The 24327-nt window shown below is 38.1% G+C and overlaps 1 protein-coding gene across 2 annotated transcripts in view; it reads right to left on the bottom strand.

Moving 5' to 3' along the window:
- The window catches only part of kcnab2a (potassium voltage-gated channel subfamily A regulatory beta subunit 2a), a 63744-nt gene extending 40529 nt beyond the window's left edge, over positions 1-23215 (bottom strand). Inside the window, exons 1-2 of one of the 2 annotated variants that reach the window (XM_037678770.1) lie at positions 23068-23215; positions 18658-18699 (exon numbers count right to left, since the gene is read on the bottom strand). In XM_037678770.1, the coding sequence (XP_037534698.1) occupies positions 18658-18699; positions 23068-23144 (119 nt within the window). In that variant the 5' untranslated portion in view covers positions 23145-23215. Of the gene's footprint in view, positions 1-12681; positions 12969-14888; positions 14913-18657; positions 18700-23067 lie in introns of those variants that run through there. The other variant, XM_037678768.1, reaches the window with a different exon arrangement.
- Between the last annotated feature and the right edge of the window lie 1112 nt (positions 23216-24327).

Below are 24327 nucleotides of genomic sequence, written 5' to 3'. Positions count from 1 at the left end.
ATAGTATCCCTCTGTGTGGAGTGGACTATAGGAGAAATACGAGGCAGCTTTCCGTTGCTTACTTATCTGACGGTGAGCTTCTGACAGCTTATTTTAGCGCTTTAAGCCGGGACCTTTTGTGGCAAACAACAACTTTTAATGGAGTGTATTCCCTGCCACTGAGAATGACTAAAGCTGCATCACATAGAACTGTCAGCCAGCTGTCCAATAGCTATTTAAATACCACTTACTGACCGCCTGAACAGCATTCGTGAGGATTTGAGCATCCAGTTGGAAAAAAAACAACATGCCTGAAATGTGAATGAAGTGATTGAAGGGGCTTAATTGTTAATGGAAAGAAAATTGTGGACAAAGAGACTGGCAGTGTTGACCGAGAGATGGGATCACGTTTATTTATGACTGATGGTTTTAGTTTAAAACTGTGAAAGAAGGTGGGTGATATGCATTTAGTCAAGAAATTAAAGCTACTGGATACAAATTAAAAAATAAAAACTTTAAAAGAAGTAGCTTAATGCATCTGCAGGATGTGTCTAAACATTTTCAAGTGTAAAGTCATGATATTGAGGATTTAATTATTGCAAAAGAACAAAACAAACAAACAAAAAAAGTATATAAAGCTGTACAGGCATGTCAAAGGTTTCAAGCTTGCTAGACAACTTTAGTAATTCAGATCTGAACTGTAACAATGAAGACAAAGATGTTTTGAACCCCAGTCAGAGAAATATAACCAAATGTAAAAAATTAGCTTAAGCTTCAGTTAGTTTGGGAATTCCTGAGGAAACAAAATAGTAAAGAGAGACACGGGTCACATCTGTGAACAGTGAGTGTGGCGACTCTTAACTCTCCAGTGAACATGACAGATTCCCCGCAGACAGCAGAGCTCAGGAGGAGTTGTCAGTTCAGCTGTCGCTTCTGACACGTCTAACAGAGCAAGAGATCAGAGAATCAAACATCAGAGAGGAAATCCCTATATTTAATAATGTAAAGTTACGATGAGGATTTTTGGCAAATTAAAAAAGAAAAAGAAAAACAAACAAACAAACCAAAACAAACAAACAGGTTTGTCTATTTTAAATACTATATTTTCTGCCGTACACGTTGCACCACCGAATAAGTTGCATCTATAATGCGTCACCGCTGACGTGTCACATTTGTTACGTGTCACCGCTGACAACCCAGAAATGTCGGCCAATCCGGAAATGTGGGCCGGTGTTGTGCCAAAAATTGAATGGCTGCCAATTGGCGGCTGCGGGAGCGTGCACGAAAGGACTTTAACAAGAATTTAACAGGATTAACATTTAAAAACAATTATTTGTTTGCTTAAAATTATAGCAAAGGTGTGTCCTCAGTCTAACTTTTCCTTAATAAATGTACTTTGACAGCCAAATCAGCTGCATTTCAAAAGTATTTGCTGCCTCGGTGCTCCAGGAGCGCCCAGAGTGAGAAAATCAGAAAGGAGGAACGCTGTGCATTTCTTCAAAATTTGAATAGATAAGCACCTAAAACAATTATTTGTTTGCTCGACATTATAGCAAAGGTGTGTCTCAGTTGAACTTTTACTTAATAAATGCACTTCAATGGTAGATTTAGCTGCATTTCGCCGGGGTAGTGCAGCGAAATGAAGCCGATTTGACGGTTATTCCAGGCATGATCCTGGAGCTGGACAAAGGTGGCAGACTATGGCAAGCTGATTGTGTTATTAATAGCCACTTTTACCTATTACATAACACAATGGCATGCCATACTACTCGAGTGCCATTTAGTGGCTGAAAATGGTAGTATTCAATATTTTCCATGTCAGAATGAATGAAAACGGTCACATCTCTGTCAAAAATTGGTTTATAAATATGGGGGGGGAACAAATAAGTTGCTTTGGCGTATAAGTCGCAGGGTATGCAAATTAGGGAAGAAAATATGCGACTTATAGGCCAGAAAATACAGTAATCCTTTAGATTTTCAGTGTTCATTATTACGTTTGCACAAATTGATAGTGTCATCTTTAAATTTCTAATATAAGATATATGGTTGTGAAATAAATAGACCATGCATTACATAAGCCACGATGCTGACCATCCCTGTACAGCAATGATCTCACATTCATGAACGCATTTCAGCATCGTGACTCGAACAACAAGGTATGCTTAAATCGCACAGTCGCAGGGAGCACACTCACTAATCTGAAGAAGAAAAGAGTGAGGAGAGGAAAAAGAATGTGTCCTGTTCAAAAGCACACACTCCCCCCCCACACACACGCCTGACTGTGTGCATTTGTCAAAGCCAAGGGAAACCTTCACACAAAGAACCGTTGCAAGGCGAAAATCTTTTTTTTCCTGCGTGGAGCTTTAAATGAAAGAAGATGAGGTTAATAGTCTGAGGTGACCTGACACATTGTGTTCTGAATGACGTTTTAAAAATAATAAGTCCAATGAAATCATATCAAGAAAATCACTGGAGAAAGAGAACACAGAAGGCCAACTCAAATTATTTACACTGACCCTTTATGTTATAGCAAATGCTATTTGAACTAAAGCTTCTGGAGGTCTTCCTGTGCACACAGACCAGACGAAAAGGGTTAAACTGAGTTTATCAAACAGAAGGTTCCCATTTCATTCTTGGCTGCTGATTCTGTGACCCTAAATGGCCTCTACCTGCAAAACACAAAAACAAGTCAGATAGCCGTTAAATCCCTAATCTTAAAATTCTAGGAGCAGAAAATTCCTTTTCTGTCCATGCTTTTAGAGCAAGTAGAAAATTAGAGGAGTACATCACAGTAAACAGAACTGTTACACAAAACTAAACAAAGGAGAAAGGCAGGCAACAAAATATAAGCTTCTTGCTGATAAGAGTTGTGCAGAAGTGCTCCGTGTCTTCACAGTGACCAAAAGAAATGTGAATATGAGTTAATTAAAGCATCAGAAGAAAATAAAATACAAAAAACACACTTTTAGCTCATTTTAAAATGAAAAATATGGAAATACGCCAGCATCAAGAGTCAAAAGGAAACAAATGAAATATGCTTTAAAAGTTTCTCAAGTAGACCGACTACAGTCTGAAGTATGATCAAGATTTTAGCACAGCACCTGCGATAGAACGAAAACATGTTCTGCTGCATTTCTGTGAAACTGGAAATTTCCCTCTGCATTAAATTCACAACGCCCACTAAACCATAGAAATGTATGAAAAGCTTCAGTGGGCTTTCTTCACCAGAACAGCTTCAGACTTGTGAATAAAAAACACTTCAGCTACGTGTTCTTTAACTGAAGAAATAGAAATTAAAGTACAACGTTTAAACTTTAATCTGTAATAACTCCAGTTGTCTATGGAACTTGAAATACAATACAAGAGCACATTAGGAGAATTTACACTTATGCAGCATATTTGATGCATTAAGAAGGACGTTAAGTATTGGTATGTTTTACATCACAAAAAAACTCCTCGTTAAATTTATAGGCGAATAAGTCACGTTTAAACTCAATCACCATGGTGGTTCTCTGCATCATTTCTCTGCAGCAATCTGACCAGACTAATCAAAGTAACAACAAAAGTCTAAATATCTCTGATCAGCAGTTTGGGAAAATTCAATAGGCTGTATCACTCAATAAATAATTAAGCTTTGCTAAGTTCCCAACTTTGCAGTTTAACTGACAATAATTAGCTTTCAGTCAATATGTTTAACAATGTCTGAGCCAAATGAACAAGAGAAAACATATTGGAAAACATTTGAGCTGTGGCTGGTGTTTCTGCTCCATCCGACAATAAATCAATATAATCACCTGCTTCCATCCAACACCTTTTTGTTCAACACCATGCAGTATTTTTGATTAGCTTCATATGGGTGAAATGAAAGACAAATTTTAAAGGAAAAATGACATGAAGTTAGGGGGAAACTGTCGCTCTACAAGAACTTTATAATCCAACAAACGACAATTCTCAGTAGAAAAACACTGATTAATTAAATAAAACATCAAACAGCTGATCCCATTCAATATTCATTGTTAAATTAAACAATAGATGTGATCATTTGAATTATTAGGCAATGATGATGAAGGGAAAAAACTGTGACCGTAGGGTCTTTGAGAATATACCAAATTATGCATTTTACCGGCAAACAAACCATGAAAAAACAATGAAGCAAAACTGCCTCAGAAAATTAGGGCTGAACAACTTATTGCATTTGCAATAATATTGTGATATGATGAAACAAGATTTTCTAATTGCAAAGGCTGCGATTTGACTGGTCACATGGTCTGGTTACATGAATTGTAAGTGAGTGGAGCAAAGCAGAGCAGGGAGCGGGAGAAGTCAACACTTTCTTTAACAGGTTGCACAATGGCATCAGGCTCGACAGAAGCTGACTCATCTGAACGTTTGGTACCAAAGAGCGGCAGCACGTCTGTTGTTTGGAATTATTTTGGCTATAAAAAGAAGACGCTGAGCAACGACATGAATTGTGCAGAGCCTGCCTTGCTGCTGTTGCTACCTCTCGAAATAACACCACAAATCTTTATCAACACTTCAAAAAAAACACCACAAAGCCATTTACGATAGTTGCATGACTAGAATGCCAACGACCAGTGCTTCATCTTCAAGTTTAGCAAAGTACCAGGCGACAGGGATTATTGTTTTCAACCAGTGTGACACGATTGTCAACAAGGAAGAGGGCCGGCAATGGAGGAGGGGGCGTGCCAAAGAGACCATCTTAGCACCAACATAACTGGTTTGTTCCACTTTGGAGTAAGCTGTTGGGGGAAGAAACAGTTTTGTGTTTGTGTTTCCTTGACTGATGAAGCCTTCTGGATCAAAGGTGAAACATTTCAGCACAAAAAAAGAAACTGACAAGATGACCTGACTAAAAAATGTTGGATTGTATACCTGGATTATTGAGCATGGACTTTGTTGTTTCTAATTTTGTTACAGTAATAATGTGTATGTTACGGTAGTACCTTCAAACAGTTCGGTCAGTGATAAAGTCCATGCTCAATAATCCTTCCGGATCATTTTGGATCGAAGGTGAAACGTTTCAGCACAATAAAAGAAACTGTCCAGATGACCTGACTGAAAAATGTTGGATAATTTGAAACAGCACGCAGAAATAACTTAAGCAATAACGGAGTTCATACTGAAAAACATGATGCCCATTAATATAGTGTCCAAGCCTGGGTTTACGGCTTTGGTGAACACAATGGATAGGCAGTACAGAATACCCTCACACACACATTTTAACCAAGTTACTATACCGGAGCTATACAAAGAAATGCAGACACAAAGTTGCAGAGGAGCTGAAAACAGTGCAGTTTTTTGCAACTGAAACAGATTGATTTCTTGCTTGTGTTTGCTGAAAAATACATGTGAAGAAGACATTGAAAAATAATTGCATATTAAATCACAATATTGCAGTAAAAAAATTGCAATTAGAATATTTTCCAAAATCGTTCAGCCCTACAGAAAATAAAGTCTCACATACTTAAAGACACTTTTTCCTAACTCGATGAAGTGAGTAATGCTAGGATTTTTATTTAAAATATGAAACCATGGTTATGAAACAGAGAAATAAAAGCAGTTTAGAATAAATGCAAATGAACATAAATGTGAAGCATAATCAGTTATCAATAAGAAAAAAAAGCTTCTAAATGTTTTCAAGTCAAACTAAGCAGCAGCATGAAAAGAAGACAAGACAAAACAAAACGAAAAATAAGCAAATACCCTTCCTATTTATTTTTTGTGCTGGTGGTGACATTATTGAAACAAGACAAATCACTTAAGAGAAAATACTCTTTTCAAATCTAACATTTGAGCAACAATTGAAAGATTATACTATTTTGAAGAAGCTGCATTTGAAGAAACAATGATGGACTACAAGCAATCCCAAACGCCACAGACGACTCGTGAAGTCCAAGGAAGAAATTCCTTCAAATGGCAAAGAAAAATGCCTTAAAAAACTTAAAAACAAGAAAAAAATATTGTAATACTTCATACAGTTTTAATGTTTACTCAAGGTACTAAGATAGTTTACATGAAAACACAAAGAATATAGAAAAAAACTGTCTAATCCCTGACGTTTCTGCCTCTTGTGCCCACGCTACAGTTCTGACTAGAACATTTTGACAAGCTGTCAGAACGGGCCGGCCAAAGTTCGTTTTTAGAGGAACTGGAGATGTCACCAGTGGAAACCTAATCCATACTACTCCACCACAACATCATCTCCTACGCTTGAGATAAAGCTCAGACGCTGTGCAGCGTTCATTAAAATTGCAAGACGTGAAGCCAGCAGGGTTCAAGTAAAAAAAAGAGTGGATGAACAGGTTAACACATTGAGACCTGACATAAAACATATGTACTGCAATTTTCATGCTTAGAGTGCGCCTCAGGCATGAATGGGTTAATGTGTAGCCCGCTCAGCTGGATCCAGCTGCAGCTGGAGATACTAACTGGGAGCTAAATTTAGCTCGAGTCGGGGATTGCCTGAAGAAAAACGTCACAGTAGCCCAGACTGAAACGCAGGCTGCAAAGCTGCTGAGACTGGGTGAATAATATCATCAGCCTGGAAGCAGATTTATCTTTTTCATCATCAAAAGGTTTATGTGTGTATATAAGCAATAAATAAATATGAATGCATAGATTTCTGCATTCTGTGAGAGAGAAAGAAACAAAGGCAGTCGTTTCAACCCAAACCAAATCATGTTTGAAAGATGCTCTGCAGCAAAGGAAAATGATTTATTAACAGGAGGGTTCCTCCAAACTGTCGCCTTATCTGGCTTTCACTTTAAATAGCTTTAGTCATTTTCTCACCCAGGTTTCAATAACAGACTGTGCTTGGAAGAAACTGATAAAGATTAATGTCACAGAATTTTCAACAGTGTAGGAGTGCAAAGAATGATGCACTCAGAGGCTACAGTAGGAGGGATTGGATGGTGGTACTTTGTTTCGAGTGGAGCATTTGCACCACCCAGTGGACACAAACTATCAACTCTTTTCCACAAGGAAACTACCAGTAGGCAGTAAAGTGATGAGTACACAATTAAATAGATTATTAAGTTAATAAAAAAGCTGCATCTGTTAATCACTAAATTATTTGCTTTTTTAAATACTTAGTTACTTGACCTTATAAAAACAGTTGAGATATTTTGAAGTGGGGTTCTATAGAAAATTTATAAAAAAAAATAATATCCTACCTGTTGTAGATAACTCTTTGAATGGCCTCAGAATAAAGATAAAAAGTTTAACTCTGATAAGCTAATGGCTACTTTTAGCTGGAATAGTTTGCCACTGTTCTAAAACAACTATAGGTTTAACTTTTTCATATAGCCTTCTTATGAAAGGTATTTTTAAACTTTTACACATTTGTTAATTTCACATTAGATGCTAATCCAATAATGGTGAATCAGGTCATCTGGACAGTTTCTTTTTTGTGGAAAGATGTTTCACCCTCTATCCGGAGGGCTTCATCAGTCTGAGGAGTCACAAGTAAACTGTTTTCCCCACTAAGCAGTACACTCCTTTAGTGGACCAACCACTTTGCTGGTGATAAGATGGTTTCTGGGGGCTGTCCTGTCCCCCGTCGTCAGATGATTGAGCATGAACTTTGATGTCTTGAACCACTTTGGCTGTGGCTGCCTGCCTGGGAGGGGTCGATGGAGACAAGACAGCTTAGTGGGGAAAATAGTTTACTTGGGACTTTTTCTCTGGATAGAGGGCAAAACGTCTTTCCACAAAAAAAAAAAAAAAAAAAACTGTCCAGATTACCTGACTGACCATTATTGGATTTTGTACATGGATGATGGAGCATGAACTTTGATTAGATGCTTATGTCAGCAGAAATGTTATTATCTGAACAGGAAGGGCTACAGACAGCTGCTACTGCCACTATTTACATTCAAAATAACTAGAGAAGTCAACAATTGTTACAATTGATTTTTTGATTGGAGCCAAGATGGCAGCAATTCACTTTGGTCTTGGCCCTTCTCAGACTAGCCATTAGCCCATCAAACTGATCATCTAGAACAGGTAAGATAATTGTTCAAGATATTTTTAACCCCACATCAAATGATATGAGCTATAACTTTTTGCTAGTCATTGTGTAAATGTTTAATTTATTTTGTACAATTCAGTTGTTCCATACTTTATATGACTTACCTGAACTGCATATGTTTAAATTTCAACTAAACTTGCTGTGAACTGATGCTACATAAACAAACTAAACTGGAACTCAATTCAATTAAATTAGGTCGTATTTTCCTAGACTTGCTTTTAAACTTAATTTACAGCTTCAACACAAAGGTGCGTAACAATTAAAACGTCTAGAAAGGCAATGTCAAACTTTTTATGTTTAGATTAAAATCTATTTTCTGCTTAAACAGTCTGTTACTTCAGCTTCTTCATTGTATAAATTAACATTTTTGGGTTGTTTAAGTACATTTTGGTTCATAATTAAATTGTAAATTCATCCCATCCTAACCGTGTGGAAATTGAATGGACAAATTTATATTTTAGTTTCTAGTTCTTTATTTTGAACCAATTTATTTATAATATAATGAATATTCCTCTCCAATCTTTATTAATCACCACTTTTAGACTAGTTAGTCCATTTGAATAATGGTATAAAAAGGTTGTTCATAGTGCTGCACAGAGAACAGAAAAGTAGTCTGCAACTCTAAAACTAAAGTTTTTTTTGTCTCCGTTTAGAAATGCTTCACAGTATGTAAATGTAAAACTGAATGACAGGCAGAAAGAGTCAAAGGGGTTGGAAAAAGGTTAAGACAAAACAAAACAGAAAAATATTGCTAATATGTGTCTATTGTCTGCAGTTTGTTAAAACAATGGAACATTTAGGAACAGTGTCACATATATAACATCTCTATAAACCAGGGTTATTGGCACTGGATTTAAATGTAGTACTGTATGCATATTTCTGCCTCCTACTGGTCAGGATTTGCTTAATGCAGCATTCATAAAGTTAAATACAGAGCACAAAACATCAACCTAAGCAAGTGGATCAAAAACAGTTCTAATATGAGATATGTGTATTTACAGTTTACTGCAGAAAGCTCAAACAATCTATAACATTAATGCTTTTCACAATGAGTAGAAAAAGATGTGCTCCTCATAGAAGTACACTGATGGTCAAATATAATTTTCTAGAAACATATAAATGGATGTCATTAATAGGTCCATTAGTCTTAAGTCACTCAAGAAATCTATACTCACTCCGTATGTAATCTGGGAGACACAACACTTCCTGTCTCGCCTTTCTGAACTCTAGCTGGCTCCTTTATCTACAACCTTGAACTTTCAATTGAGACGATTTAAAGGCTAGGCAAAGTTTACTGCTGGTCGAATGAAACTCATTTGCGCTAGTTCTACATTTTTGGGGCAACATAGAGAAAACAACTATTTTCACTTTAAAGTCCTTTGAACTGTTTAATATTTATAATAAGAATTAAAAACCTAGAGTTGTAGTGACCGTAAGAGCAAGATTGTGGATACAGGCAGTTCAAATGAGTTTCCTCTAAAGGGTAGCAGGACGCTCCCTTAGAGATAGGGTGAGAAGTTCAGTTATCCAGGAGAAACTCTGAGTAGAACCACTGCTCCTCCAGACATATGGAAAGGATGCTCCCTGAGCGCCTCCCTAGGGAGGTGGTTCAGGCATGTATGACTGGGAGGAGACCAGGAAAGACCCAGGACACACTGGAGAGACTGAGTATGTCTCTTGGTTGGCCTGGGAACTCCTTGGAATCCTCTCAACAGAGCTGGAAGAGGTGGCTATGGAAAGAGATGTCTTGACCGCCCTGCTCAAGCTGCTGCCCCCGCGACCCAACTTTGGAACAAGCGGAAGATAAAGGATGGATGGATGGATGGATGGATAACTATAATTAATATCAAAGATACTTGTTGGTACAATTTAAAATATTGACTAATTCTGTTATGATGAGAAAATATGTAGATTTCTTGAGAACACTTTTGCTTCTTAAGCTATGTGCTGTGGATGAAAACTAACACCCAGAGACCTTCGTGAGCCGGAGAGGGCAGAATAATACATTTTAACCTGTACTCTCAAGAAACAAGAGTGGTTCATGTAAATGGGACTGAGCTGGCTCACCTTCCAGACCACACACCTGAAATAATGATGAGCTTGAGTCAGAGGTTACATGTACTTGTGGACCTAAGTTGCGGAGCTAATTACAAAATTGCGGATGATCAAATTCGGGGTACGGGGCAACCTGGAAACACTTCCCCTGTTAGATTAGCTAACTGGTAACCAAAGCACAAGGTTAATAACAGGTCCACAAAAATAAAACAATAAATTTTTCTTACCTGATTAAAATAACTACTATTAAGAAAATAAAAACATCAAAGGTAAGAAACTACAAAAATTAAAAAAAAGTTTTTTCAAACAACTACAAACTAAACTATTACAAGCTCCCAGAAGTTCATCTGAGCCTGTCATGGGCTAGTAACAGAGCTTTACACAGCAGGAAAATAAGTATAAGAGGTGACACACAACACTGTCTGCAGAGGACAGGAGTATCTGGTAAAGGCCAACCAAACCTGTGTTCTAGTCACTGCTTTGAGAGAATAACAACAGCAGCAATGCCTCTGTGTGATGAACACTATCCATACCCTTTAGCAATAACAATATCAGCCCAACAGGCTTTAATAAGCCAACACAACAGACGCTGAGCCTGCTGCTCTGTCAGCTCAACAGTCCATGAAATAGCTTATTTGGTTTAGTGCCAAATGAGCAGATGCTTTAAAGTGTCTGTCTAGCTACATATAGCATGTCAGGCCAATTAGAAAGGCATACATGATACCTGATGCTCAGAAAAACTAAACATATAAAAATACAAGTTTTACATTCTGCTTTTGGACTCTTTCGTTTGGATCTTGACTTGGTATAAATGTTGTTGTTTTTTTAAACAAAATGCTTTGTATGATATTTGTAATACAATACTATTTTCAATTAGGGGTGCACAATATTATCGGCATGGTATCGGCCGGTATTAGCGTTAAAGTTCAATATCGGACATAGGCCATTCCATCAAAATAAATCACTGATATAAAAGGCACTGTTTTTGTATGACAACCCAGTGACAAGGATGCCTGCAGCGGCAGCACAACCTGATGACTTTACGCGCACCTACCTGATCTTATGGCGGAGAGGAAGAAGTCAAAATGTCAGCGGTGTGGAAGTTTTTTTATTTATTGTCAGATTCCGAAGATTTGAGCCTCGCTACATCGTACCCAGTTGGAGATATTTTTCCAACGTAGCCTTACCCGAGTTACATGCTGTAATTTCCAATGTCATTGAGAAGCTAATAGCCAATAGCACTTGGGTGAGTATTACCACAGACATTTGGACGTCATGTTAGCCCCGTTAGCATGAGTGGTCTTACGGTACAATGGATAGACAAAACTTTGAACTTTAAAAGGCTGTCCTTCATGCACAAGAGTGCAGAGGATCCCACACTGCAGCTGTGGGGGTGTGGTGGTGCAGCGGTTAGAAGATGGGCCTGTGATCGGAAAGTCGCAGGTTCAACTCCCGGTACCGTCAACATCAAAATGTGGGTGGAAAAGGTGAAACACCCACACCTCCCTCCACCCTCATTCGCCCCACTCTAGGCCCCTGAGCAAGGCCCTTAACCCCCACCATCTGCTGCCTAAAAAAAACAAGTCTCTCTTGAAAATGAGTTCTCGTGGCTCAATGAGACTACCTGTATAAATAAAGGGTAAATTAATTTTTTTTTTTTTTTTGAAAAAGCTAGGAACCTGGAACAAGCCTCCACAAGTGAGACAGCATTGCAGGTGACTAATGCTAATAAATAGCATTTAACACTTTTCACTTAATATAAGTTAAAGTGCAATGCATATCATATGTCTGTCACTGAATATATGTCACCAGCGCTTACAGCTGTTACACAATTTTGGTAGCAAATAAGCCTAAATAAGAGAGCTATGTTCTGACAAATGGAAGTATATAAAATATTAGTATCGGTTATCGGCCAAATAAGTTTTAACATATCAGCATATCGGATATTGGCCAAAAATCCAATATCGTGCATCCCTATTTTCAATGTCTAGAAGAGCTTCATATATTACAATATTAAAATAGGCACAAAAATAAAATAACCCTCTCAAATGTCATTACAAAAAATAAGCAATATCTGCAACATATCTAACGTAGTATTAATAAATGTATAGATTTGGTGTTTTTAAACACCCTACGAGTATGCTGATGACAATTATCTGAAAAATGAACTATAAAGGTCAGATCAACAGGAAAGGAAGACTGTGTGATCGAGCGAAGTGTGTGAATTTATGAGGCCAGATAAATCCTTATGGAACAGTCTGTCCTTCTCACATAGTTGGGCAAATATGCCACCGACCTAGATGATTAAAATAAAACCTGGACCCAGGTATCGTTGCATGAATGCAGGCTGACCAGAGGACAGAACAAGGCTGAGGTGATATCAGAAAAGAAGCAGGTAGAAATGTTGCAATGGCGTATATGTTTCAGAAAGCAAAGCCTCCATAGAACAGGGTTAGGAAAACACACGTGTTTAGGAGAACTCAAACTTTTAAACCTCTTCAAGAACAAAGATGATTTCACCTGCTGCCTCTCAGCACACACCCCTGCCCCAGTCCAGGAAGTTATGCAGTCCCTGTCCTGCTCCTCCACTCTCTTACCTGTACTTCATGCCTGTCTGAAAAGACACACATTCCTCCAGGGCTAAGCCATTCATCTTCAGGAAGTCTTCCATGTTCTTAATCTGAGCGGCGATCCTCTGCTCGCGCAGCCTCTGCAGCTCAACCTGGTCCGTGGGCCTGGACGGGGGCTGATTCAGCCCCTGGTCCGAGTGGTAGCGGTTGATCCCGCTCCGGATGCTCTCGCTGTATGACATGGACAGCATCTTGCCGCTGCCGCTGCTGCTGCTCTTCCGAACACCGCTGCCTGGCGCTGGCGGTTTGGGAATCTGAGGATTTTCAGGAGGACAATAACTGGACCTGCGCTTGACTGGAGGCCCCCGGGAGCCACCGGTATACCCTCCCGAAAACATGCTCCCCCTGTCCCTTCCTGTTTCTCTTCTTTTTTGTGATGCTGGGTTTGACCCGTGCAACAAATAATAAAGTGCCACGGACTAAGCGAGGAGCTGTCAGGGCACAGTCACCTCCTTAAATAGCACCTGCTCCCATAAAAAAAAAAGCGCTCCTGCTTGGGACAGCACATGGCCATGCATCCTGTAATCAGAGTCGCACAACATAGCCCAGCACCACCCTCCCCTTACAGGTGCATATCGGCAGGGTTACACTAAGGGGGAGCATCCAGGTGATCGACTTGCTGGTGAGCAAAGAGCAGGACTAAAAAGGACACATGCTGTCTGGTAAAAGGGGAGACATTCGAACATGCACCAAGCAAAATCAGGAGGTATGCTCCCATAGCTGTTTCTGAGGTGACTAATAAAAAGGCATAGCAACTTGCTAAAAGTACAGAATTTAAACTTAAATACAAAGGTGCAACAAGCCTGTTGGGAGCGTAACACAATAAGGAACAAGAAAACAGCCAAACAACTGAACAATATTTGTCATAAATCCTTGAAGAGCTCAATTTCAAGATCAGTAAATTTAGAAAGCTTCAACTAGCAGTGTTTCCAGCTGTTTCTGCTCTTCTACGTCACATGCTTTCTCGTCCCTTCATATTTTAGGTCTATCAAAAGTATCTACCTGAAATTATTCAACAGAGGGCAGCACTGTGTCAGCTGAATCATCAATAAAAGAAAGCAACTTAATACCAAACACAGCAGAAAGGACAGACCACAAAACCCCTTTTTCAGTAACGGCAGTGTATCACATTGAGACGACAACTGTACAACACGCAAAACTAAAAGATAACATTACTCAAAGATACAGTGAACATATATACTAAAAATCTACATTTTAATCAAAACAAACAAAAATTTTAAATGACAATTGAATAGAGCTGCTTAAAACAGGATAAAAATGATTTAACTTCATAATAGAACTAAGTAACACTTGTTGTTTTGGCTTAATCTCTTTTAAAACTCTATTTCCTTGCAGCTGATTTGACAAAATATTTATAAAAAATACCCAAGATAACTTAAAAAAAAAGATAAATCAAATATTTGCTCAAATATAACAAAAAGGCAGCGATATATTGAATCATAGTAGCTTAAGCTCTACACTATACTGATCCTTTAAATATTTACTGACCAATAGAACAATTGTAAAACATTATTAAAATCAATCATAGCTCCAATACACAGCAGAAGTCTGCAAGGATCTCATACAAAGAAAAAAAATAGTAAAATGTATAAATCAAATTCAGTTCAAAACAGATTAAGATTCAAATCAAATTACAATCAATGAATTCCAATTATAAAACAAAACATTCACATACAGTAGTTTATAAAAAGGCTAAATGGTAAATTATCTATGCAAGAAACGAGCAAATGCGTCAGATCTTTGTTTTCAAGCAAAGCATCTCACAGAGCTTAATACTGACAATAAACCTCTAAAATCTAAAAAAAAAATAAAAAAAAAAAGATTTAAAGCAACAGCAACCTCAAATTAAATATCACAGTTATTTTTTGCACCCAATATCTGTTACTGATATCAATACTAAATTATCTGATAAAAGATGTATTCATATATTTGTGCATAAGATCAGTTTCAAGTATGACCAAATCTCAAAATTTGTCGTAAATGTACCTGGTTTGGCTGCACGTAGACAGAAAATAAATTCAGGAGACTTCAGGCTGGGCTACATGCAGACCACACACACACAAACTCTCTTTGCATGAAGTTCTCTCACACACAACCTGCACGCAGACAAACACACTTGACGTATGCGAGAGCAATTCTTTCCTGAAACTCACCCGATTTCTTGAGGGTCGGCTCATGAGCGAGATTGTCTGGTGTCAGTTTGCTCTTATAAACACACACTGCAGACAATCAAGAAGCAGGTCCACCCAAACTGGGAGTGTCCTACTAGGAAATGCCTAAAGCAATTAGTGAATCAGAGAGTGCATCCCTCCCCTAACTGCTCAGTCCATTCTCTAGCACCAGCACCAACACCTCTCCTCCGTCTCCCCTCCCCTAGAAGATCTCGTGGAAGAAATCCATTTATGTCGTTTAGTGGTGCGTCTTGTTTCTGCTAACCGCAGCAAATAATATCAGCCCTGAATTATTCACAAAAGCTTTTTGCTCTAAAAGCCTCTGATTGTTGTTCCACAGGAAAGAATGCTAAGAGCTGGACAATAAAGGGTGGACGGTGTGAGCGTAGGAAGCACGCATACACAAACACACAGTTTCCCACTTCTTCAAGCGAATAATTATAAAACTGTCTTCATGTTGAGTATTAAAATTACAGATTGCATCATCATAAGGCTTCCACACAGAACTTAGCAGTCCTGCTTATTGAAATGCTTTTGTGTCTATGATTTCATAGACTTTTACTAATTCATCTTTGTCCATAACATAAAAACTACTTTTCAAGTCACCCAGTGTCCTGGGTTGCATATGTTGACTGCTGTAAATTGACACATTGTCTTTCTGGATGCAGGCTTTAAGCCGTAGTTGTTCATGCTTTGCCTCGACTATGTAAGCAACCGTTTGAGCATGTGCACACCGGTGTTCATAGCTCAGCTGTATCAAAGCGTTCCACTCAGGAGTCTACAGTTTTCACCACAGCCAAGTGGTACTTATGTACTGGTTTGTTAACTGTCTATTCTAAAAACAAGAAGAAAAAATAAATAAAGTTAGCTTTTACACCAGCAACTGGACATGGTTTTTTGTGTCCTTCTGATTCCTGATCAATTATCCAAATGCTGATAGAAGCAAGTCTCAATGTTTTTCGTCTGCTTGTAGTTTGACTCGAGGTCTTTTTTTTTTGTCTGTTGTATCTTTGGCACCACCTTTTTAGATGGAAATGTGCTTCAGTGTGCACAGGAAAAGTCACAATAACCTGGGCTGCACACGCTCATCTGCTGAGTGTCCTGGCTGACAGGTAGAGATGACTGAATTTACATCACTGAGCTGATGTGGAAGGCATTAACAGGCATGTTTCTGCCTCCATGTGGCTATTTTGACATCTTGTGAGACCAGTAACACCAGTAATCACTGAAACCATAGCTGCAATTCAAGTTTAAATTTTACACCAAGACATGAAATTTCTCAAAATACAAAAAATGTTTGGTGCATTCTAAAATATATGGAGGTAAAAAAAATCATTCAGTGAATGACGTACAGTAAAGTAACACTATAGTTTAAATAAATATAGTTTTTTTTTTTTTAACTGGTACAAAACTTTACAAGTGTGTTTGACAATTTATAAGTTGAAGGTCTGAGGCAACGTATTCACAATACAGAACACACACACACGCGTGCGCACACACACACACACAAAGCCAAATATATTAATGATTTTTTAAAATTTTTATACAAGTAAATATTAGGGATGCACAATATTGGATTTTTGGCCGATATCCGATATGTTAAAACTGAATTGGCCAATAACCAATAACAGTACTAACATTTTTTTTCCTAGACCAACTTACAGAGACTACATAACTTTCTCTGCTGTGGAATTAAAATACTACATTATTCTGCATGGTCTTTGTCAGTTTGGCCTGCTACCAAATACAGATGCCATAAAGGGGGCTGAAAATGATGTAACACTTCAACTTGGATTATGTTTAATGTCAAATTTATTCATGACATTTACTCTCTCCAACACAATGACAACACTGGAACAGTGCAAATTTGTAAAATTTCACAAATCTTAACTCAACCTGTTCACAAGCAACAAGTGAAAAGTATATAAGTAGTAGTGCAATAATAGCATTAACGTGCATTAACTTCACCGTTTCTTAAATTAAAAAATAACTTAAAACAGAAGCCTTTTATATCAGTGAGTTATTTTGATGGAATGGCCGATGTCCAATATTTAACTTTATTGCTAACATCGGCTGATACCGATACCATGCTGATATTATTGTGCATCCCTAGTAAAAATGATAGACCACTGTAAGAACTATCTTGGTAAGGTTCAAACCATTAGAGGGTGTAAATGGAAAAGCAAATTCAACAAGTTCAAAGTATCTTATCAGTCTAGTTAAGGTCTTTCAAATAATTGAGATCTCTAAGTGATACCACAACATGATAACTCAATACAAATTGTTGGATCTTTCGTTTTTATGAATTTTGTGAATACTGAGTAAATTTCAAATGAAACCTGGGTAAATAAACATAAAACAATTTAACAAACAAAATAAATAAATAAAATGCAGACAGCATTCAGTATGATGTTTTAGTATGACAGAGCAAAAGTTGGAATTTATCACAGCAAAGTAAAGCATGAACAATAGTACTTATTCACCGAAATACAGTCTGTATAACCAATAACATGTTGAGATGAATAAATGGACTGTACTTATATAGCGCCTTTCTATCTAATCAAGATACTCCAAGGGCTTTATAACACAATCTGTGCCCTCAATTACCCATTAATTCTGTTACATATGTAGAAAGCTAATGGAACAAATCCTTCTAAAGAAACTAATCAGTGCTTTAGATCACATTCATACACCGATGGGACAAACATCAGAGACAATGAGGGGTTGAGTGACTTGACCATGGACACTTCAACATGCGACTGGATAGTGGTAGAATTGAACCCCCAACTCCCATTGGAGGGCGACTGCTCTAACCACTCAGCCACAGCTGCCCAAATAAGAGCTGAACTTTCCTTTCCAGCATCATCCCACAGAAAGGGGGTTTAATTGATCCCCTCCATGTAAGCCAGAAAAACAGCTCATTAGACATTTTGAACTTTAAAAGGACAGAAATGTACAAGGCGCCAAGATAAAAAAATTAAATAAAATATCTGATAGTGAGCTCATTACAAGCACATCCACATAGTCAGGGGTTTTTATAACTACATCAGCAGAATAAGGCCTGATATTATAACCATAAAATATGATCCGTGCTCTAAAGTAGACTGACCATCTAAACGCTTAGGAGCTCGTGGTCTAGTTAATGAAAGCGCCTTTTCATCCCCAAAAACGACCTAAATGATTTCTCTGATTTCAAGAAGACATGATAGAGTCAACAGAAGCAGTTTACCAATAACTAAAAATTAAAAAGTTAAAAATTGCTATGTCTGAGAAAGTAAAAAGCAATTTAGTAAAGGATGTGAGCCTAAATCAAGGAGATTTTTGAGGCTTAAAGTAGTAGGAATCTCAAATGTCACTCCTGGGAAAACAAATGTAAAAATCAGGAATAGGGGGAAAAATAATGCAGACAGTGTTTGTTGAGTCAAAGGTTTTTTGAGAAACCTTGTAATAAAATCCATCATCCTCCCTATCAGGTTTAAGCTGGATATGCAATGGCAGCTAAATATTAGATGGTGTGTTATCTATGCTGCTGAGGATGGAGGGATGGTTTTAAATGACAGAACAAGTCTTTTCAGCAAGGTTACCACAAAAGAATGAAATATAGAAGATGTTCTAAAAATGGCATGTAGATGCAAAACCCAACAACGTATATCAATATACGTTACAACCAAACAATTCACATAAACAAAAATAAAATCTGAACTTTGTTTACATCACAATGAAAAGACCGACTCGTTTACAGACGGGGTACCTGTAGAACTGCAGCTGCCGTTTGGGGCTCCCATAACGAGCGCTGGAGGCATCGGAGGAAAAGGAGGAGAAGGAAAAGCTTTGGTTAATAAAGGCAGGAAAATAAAGAGTTAGTGGTGAAAAGTTTGACATAGCGGAAAAAAAGCCAAACATTGAATGCAAAGCAGGAAAAAGAGAATACTCTGTTGAGATGATAGAGAATCCATTAACTGCAGCTTTAAAAAAACAGTTTGTTCCAAAAAAGATCCTGACAGACCACAAAACACCAAAAAAGACTTTCAACTGTTTGCAAGAACGTCATGTAAATGTGCAATTACAAGTGATTGTGTGTCCATGAAGCATGTTTTTTTTACAAGAAATAGCCATCAAATGAAATGATTTCTACATGAAAATGTAGAAACCTGCTTTACAGTAGAGCTGTCCTTTCTAACCCGGGCACAAAGCCCGGCCCGGCCATAATACTGTGCTGGATGGGCAGGCCGGGTCGGAGTCGGACTTTAGATTGTGTCAGCGGACGCGGGCGGCTGGCGATCCAATTATATGGCAACATGGCTTGCCATACATTTCAATTATATGGCAGCGTGGCCTGCCATACCATCGCCAGCAGCAAGCGGCCATTTGACCACGAGCTGACGGGCCTTGAAAGAGGTAAAATAAAGTTCAGTTAAGCTTCAGATGGGACTATACTGCCAGGAAGCGATCCATCGCCCAAATGGACGTTCAGCCGCTGCACTCAGTGGACGCACACGGCCAATGACCCAAACAGATGAGATCCCAAAGCAGACATGTCAGAGCAGGGTCCGTGTCTGAATAATGCAGAATGCAGGCAGAAACAGGGATTTAATGCGCTTTGACGGCCATGAAAAAGACAAACACCCCCTCAGCTCTGATCTTCTGCCCCTTTTATTCAGCCGCGCGTGTCCGCCGACCGTTAATAACTATATAAGCAGTCAAAGCTTAATTAAAAATGTTGGGGGTGGGGTTCGAACCTGTAATTACTGTTAAGTTGTCGGGTCCGGGTGGGGTTCGGAAATGATGGCTACGGGCTGGGGGCTGGGTTGGGTCAGATTTTTTGGGGTCCGAATGCAGCTCTGTTTTACAGTTACATCCAGTCACATGGATAATTGTTGCTTTGATAATTGACATAACATCTAACATCTTTATTTCAACAGCAATAAACAAAGATGGTTAAAGCTTTGATATGTATTCTAACACATATCTGATGATAGCTGATAAAAAGCCTCATTATAAGGATGACAAAACAAGAATAAACAAAGAGGCAATAAATAACAACAACAAAAAGTGACAGAAACATTTTATTTTACCTCAAACAAAACAAGTAAAATCCCTGCACTGCAAACCAATCAAATGATTATATTTTATACATTTATAACTAAAGCTTAAAATATTAAATAAATAAAATGGCTCAGTTATTGTACAGATAAAATCCCTTTAATCAGATCACATTAAAGATCAAATCAAACCTTGAGCATAATCTGATTTTCTATTTATTGACTTTTTTTTTTACGCAAATAGTTTTGCAATAAAATATAGACGCAAAGCTTTTAAAAATGGCACTGCAAATTAAATAAATTGGCATTTTTATTTAAGAGAAAATATTTCTTGTAGCGTTCTTTGATAAAACCAAAACGTGTTTTCTTACCCATCTTTTATTTTGTCAGGAGATTCCCTTACACAGTTTGAAAAGCAGTGACAACATTTCCTGAAGTAAATTCTACCACAAGCTAACAAGCAAGGCTGTGGCAGCACGGAGCATCTAACATTTACACTGCTGCGGCAGAATACTTCAGAAGCAATGTGCATTTACTGCTGAAACATTACCAACCAAGAACACTCCTACTCAAACACTAAGTACGGTATATAAAAATAGCAAATGATGTTATTAATATTGTATTTGAGTAATATGAGCATTGCAGAATGGCACTCGTATATTTAGTAACTTTATGTCTGCTATGTACAGAAGTACCACAGAAAACTATTTGATGTTAAGCACTGTAAAAATTCCAGGTTCAATTTAGGACGTCAGCTCTGTTGAATACTGCATTTACTGACAGAAAAAGATGATAAAAATTGTATTTGAGCAAGTATTACTCTGAATAGCAGTGATGTACTGATGACATGAATTATACTAATGTTTATTTAACAAATCTTCCAATGAAGCTTCATCAAACCACCTTTGCCACAAAAACATTTCATTCTCCAATTTTCCTAAATCATAAAGGTCCAGCAGCTGCCGACACATTTTAGTTGCACATCACAAAACAATGCAGTCATAATGAAGATAATGTGAAGAAGAGAGAATTGGAGAGGATGCTTTTTGAAGATGCAAGTCAGTCAGTCTCTGGCGCCTCATGCTGGTAATTTTGCACAGTGCAGAACGATCTGCACAAGTTACATCTACTATAAATCTTTGTAAACGACATGAAAAGTGACAAATGAAACGTGAAAGCGATGTAACACATCTATGTACAAGGCTGCTCTGCATCATATTAAAGATAACAAAGGTATGACAGGGCTGCATTATATTAAGAAAACATGAAATTGCAATATAATTCCTTATAGTAAATACAACAATTGTTAAAATCAACCCACATTTTCTTTATTAATCTCTTTTTCTTCTGGCATCACACCATTATGTGTGCTTCAGTGTTTTAGGAACTATCATTTAAGTCAGCTGTGGGCATTTAGGGCAGGAAAGTCCCCCCACACTTCCCTACATGCCAACAGCTTTACTGGTAAGCAGTTAATGTCTATGATTTATTGCAATCTTTGCAGTGTTGTTGCATTTTTATATATATTGCACAGTCCTACTATGAATGCATTAACGTATTGGTGAAAAGCCACAACAGTTTAACTGTAAGGTTGCACAAAGGTAAAAAAAAATAGGCAGGTGTAAACTGTGATATAATATTGCACCTTGTTTTATTGCGAAAACATTTTGTTATACTTGTCATTTTGCAAAACCTGATCATGTTTGGCTTTTATTAAAATCCCAGTTATCACAGAAGTAGGTTAAAAACTAAGTTTCCGCTGTGTGAAATAGTCTTGTATTTTAAACCAAATCTACACTCGTTTTAAAAGATCTCCTGTGCTGCCTTCATTGAGAAAAAGACATAATCCTAACATTCTCTCTAAAGCAGAGGTGGGCAACATTTTCTTCCAAAGGGCCACATCAAGACGTTTAAAGCAATCAAAGGGCCGCATAGAGAATTGGAAAATAAATGTTCTTTATGACAGATAATCTAGAAGACTTATTTCAGACTTTGTCTTAGTCTTTTTTTTGTCTTTGGCTTTTTTAGCATACTTAGCATGCTTTATAAAATATGTCTTTCCAGTATCCTTAGGAATATAAGTTATAAACTGACTCGACATAATACAGGTTAGCTTAAATATGCAAAACAAACTTATATATTTATACTGCCGCATACGTCAGTTCACGCGTATGTACATGTGTACTGTACGCAGAGGGTTCAGTCTTCATACTCCAGCGTACACCCCGAGCAGCTGCAGAGCAGCTTCACAGACAAGGGGCGTTTACCTTCGAGACAAATTGAGGTCGCCGATTGGTCATTTGCTGACACGCCTACTGGATTGATTGACAGGTCGGAAAAAAGACAAAAAAGCGAGCGCTGGCAATTTCTGCCGCAGCGGTGTTCTGTGTTTATATGTTGTTAATAAAAAGATCTAAAAAATAAAAAAAACAGAGAGCGTTGGCTCTACAGCCCACACATCAGACCAGCCCACCAGGAAATCTCCAGACCCTCTCACAGCCATGCTGGACCTGAGTTTAATTCGCTCGTGACAAATTCCTCCATTTCTCACCATTTCAGTCATGGCATCAACGGAGGAGGAAGAGATCACTGCCTCTTGGCAAAAAAACAAAAGAAAAGGCCAGATCAGAGATGAAGAAGGGGAATTTAATACATTGGTGTCACATACAAAACAGTCCGTCGCTGGGCAGTTTATTGTGCGACACTCGTATGCGGTCGTAAAAATTTGAGCTTTGCACGGAGGGTACGCTGGGGGGTATGCACGTACCTCTGCGTACGTGCGTACCTCTGCGTATGGATGTACGCGGCAGTATACTGGGGGCTTAAGTCTTCAAGGTTCCATCTAGTTTTGTAAACACAATGACAAAAAAGTTTTTTTTTTGTTTTTTTTAAGTTTTGCACAAGATGTTTAATTTTAATTTCCTTAAGGCTCAAGAAATTGCTGTTTTTTAATCAATCTTTTTTTTTAAGTTTGTTTTAGTAAACCAAGGATATTGGGGGCCTGATGGAGATTGTCTAAGGGCCACTTTTGGCTCTCGGGATTTAAGTTGCCCACGTCTGCTCTAAAGTGATGCTCGCTCAATCTGACATATACCCATCTGTTTATGCAAAGAGCTCACCTGTAGATCATGCCAGGTGAGCCTGTCTGTCTGAGGGACAGTCGAGCGGGGGAGTCTGTGGTAGATTCAGGATACATGGAGGCAGGTGGGAGGGGGGTGAGGCCAGCCTGCCGGGGATGGTGTTCTGTCAGAGGGACCACAGTCGATATCACTGATCAGGGCCCCTGGAAGAAATTAAAAAAAAGCACACAGGTCAGTTGGTGACTGTATTGTTGTAACAGAAAAATAAATAAACCATTTTAATCCAAACGGTTTCATCATATTTTCATATAATCTTCAAAAGACATACAATAACAGGTCAGTGCTCAAATTCACTTTCCTATCCTCATAAAAAAGAATTCTAAAGACTTCGATCCGTAAAAACTGTTAAGCACTGCTTTGGATGCTGCTGCCACATTGTTTTATCTTTAGTTTTCTTTTTATAAAGAATGCTCCAGTGCAATCAGTATAAAACCAGACGATTTATGTATTTTTATTTAACAACAGATTTTATTTTTTTAACCAGGCAAAGGCATTGATATCACTGATCTCTCTTGCAAGGGAAGCCTGGGACAAAAGGCAGCCGAACATGCACGTATTTGTACTGTGGGAGAAAACCCACACAAACACGAGAAGAACATGCTAACTCCACACAGAAAGACCACAAATCCAAACCAGGGATTGAACCCAGGAGCTTCTTGCTGTGAGGCAACAGTGCTAACCACTAAGCTGTTGTACTGCCAAAATAATAATAGAAGAACAGAAGCTATTTTCCTAAGGGGTAAATCAACCAGAATACACAAATTACTTTGATGGTGACCACAAATGAAGGATTTTCATCTCGTCATTTAACAGCAGATTAGGCAGTGACTCACTCCGCCACACACTGACAACCAAGCAAGACTTTGGTGTGGAGGTTTATGAGGGTGGGGACAGCTCAACATTTATTTTAGAAAAAAGCATACAAACAGTGACATTTTATGTTGAAGCTTAGAAACTTAGGAAGGTTATTGACTGATCTTACATAACTGAGAGAATATCAATGTCAGTTCTACTGTAACAACTTAGTTCAAGATGTAAAACTGCATTAATTGCCCTGAAAAGGCAGTATTTTCAGAGATTACTCTGATACTGAAACCCCTTCATCTTGTAGTTTATAGCCTTATTGTTTTGGATGAAGTACAGTTACAGGACACAGTTCAGTTCTGTGAAAAATCTCAGCACACAGTGTACAAACCTTCTTCACAAGACATTTAAAATAAGATAATGAACTTACAAATT

The sequence above is a fragment of the Nematolebias whitei genome, chromosome 7, assembly GCF_014905685.2.
Source record: "Nematolebias whitei isolate Nwh7 chromosome 7, NemWhi1, whole genome shotgun sequence".
Classification (NCBI taxonomy): Eukaryota; Metazoa; Chordata; class Actinopteri; order Cyprinodontiformes; family Rivulidae; genus Nematolebias; species Nematolebias whitei.
This window is presented reverse-complemented; position numbering and strand designations above follow the sequence as displayed.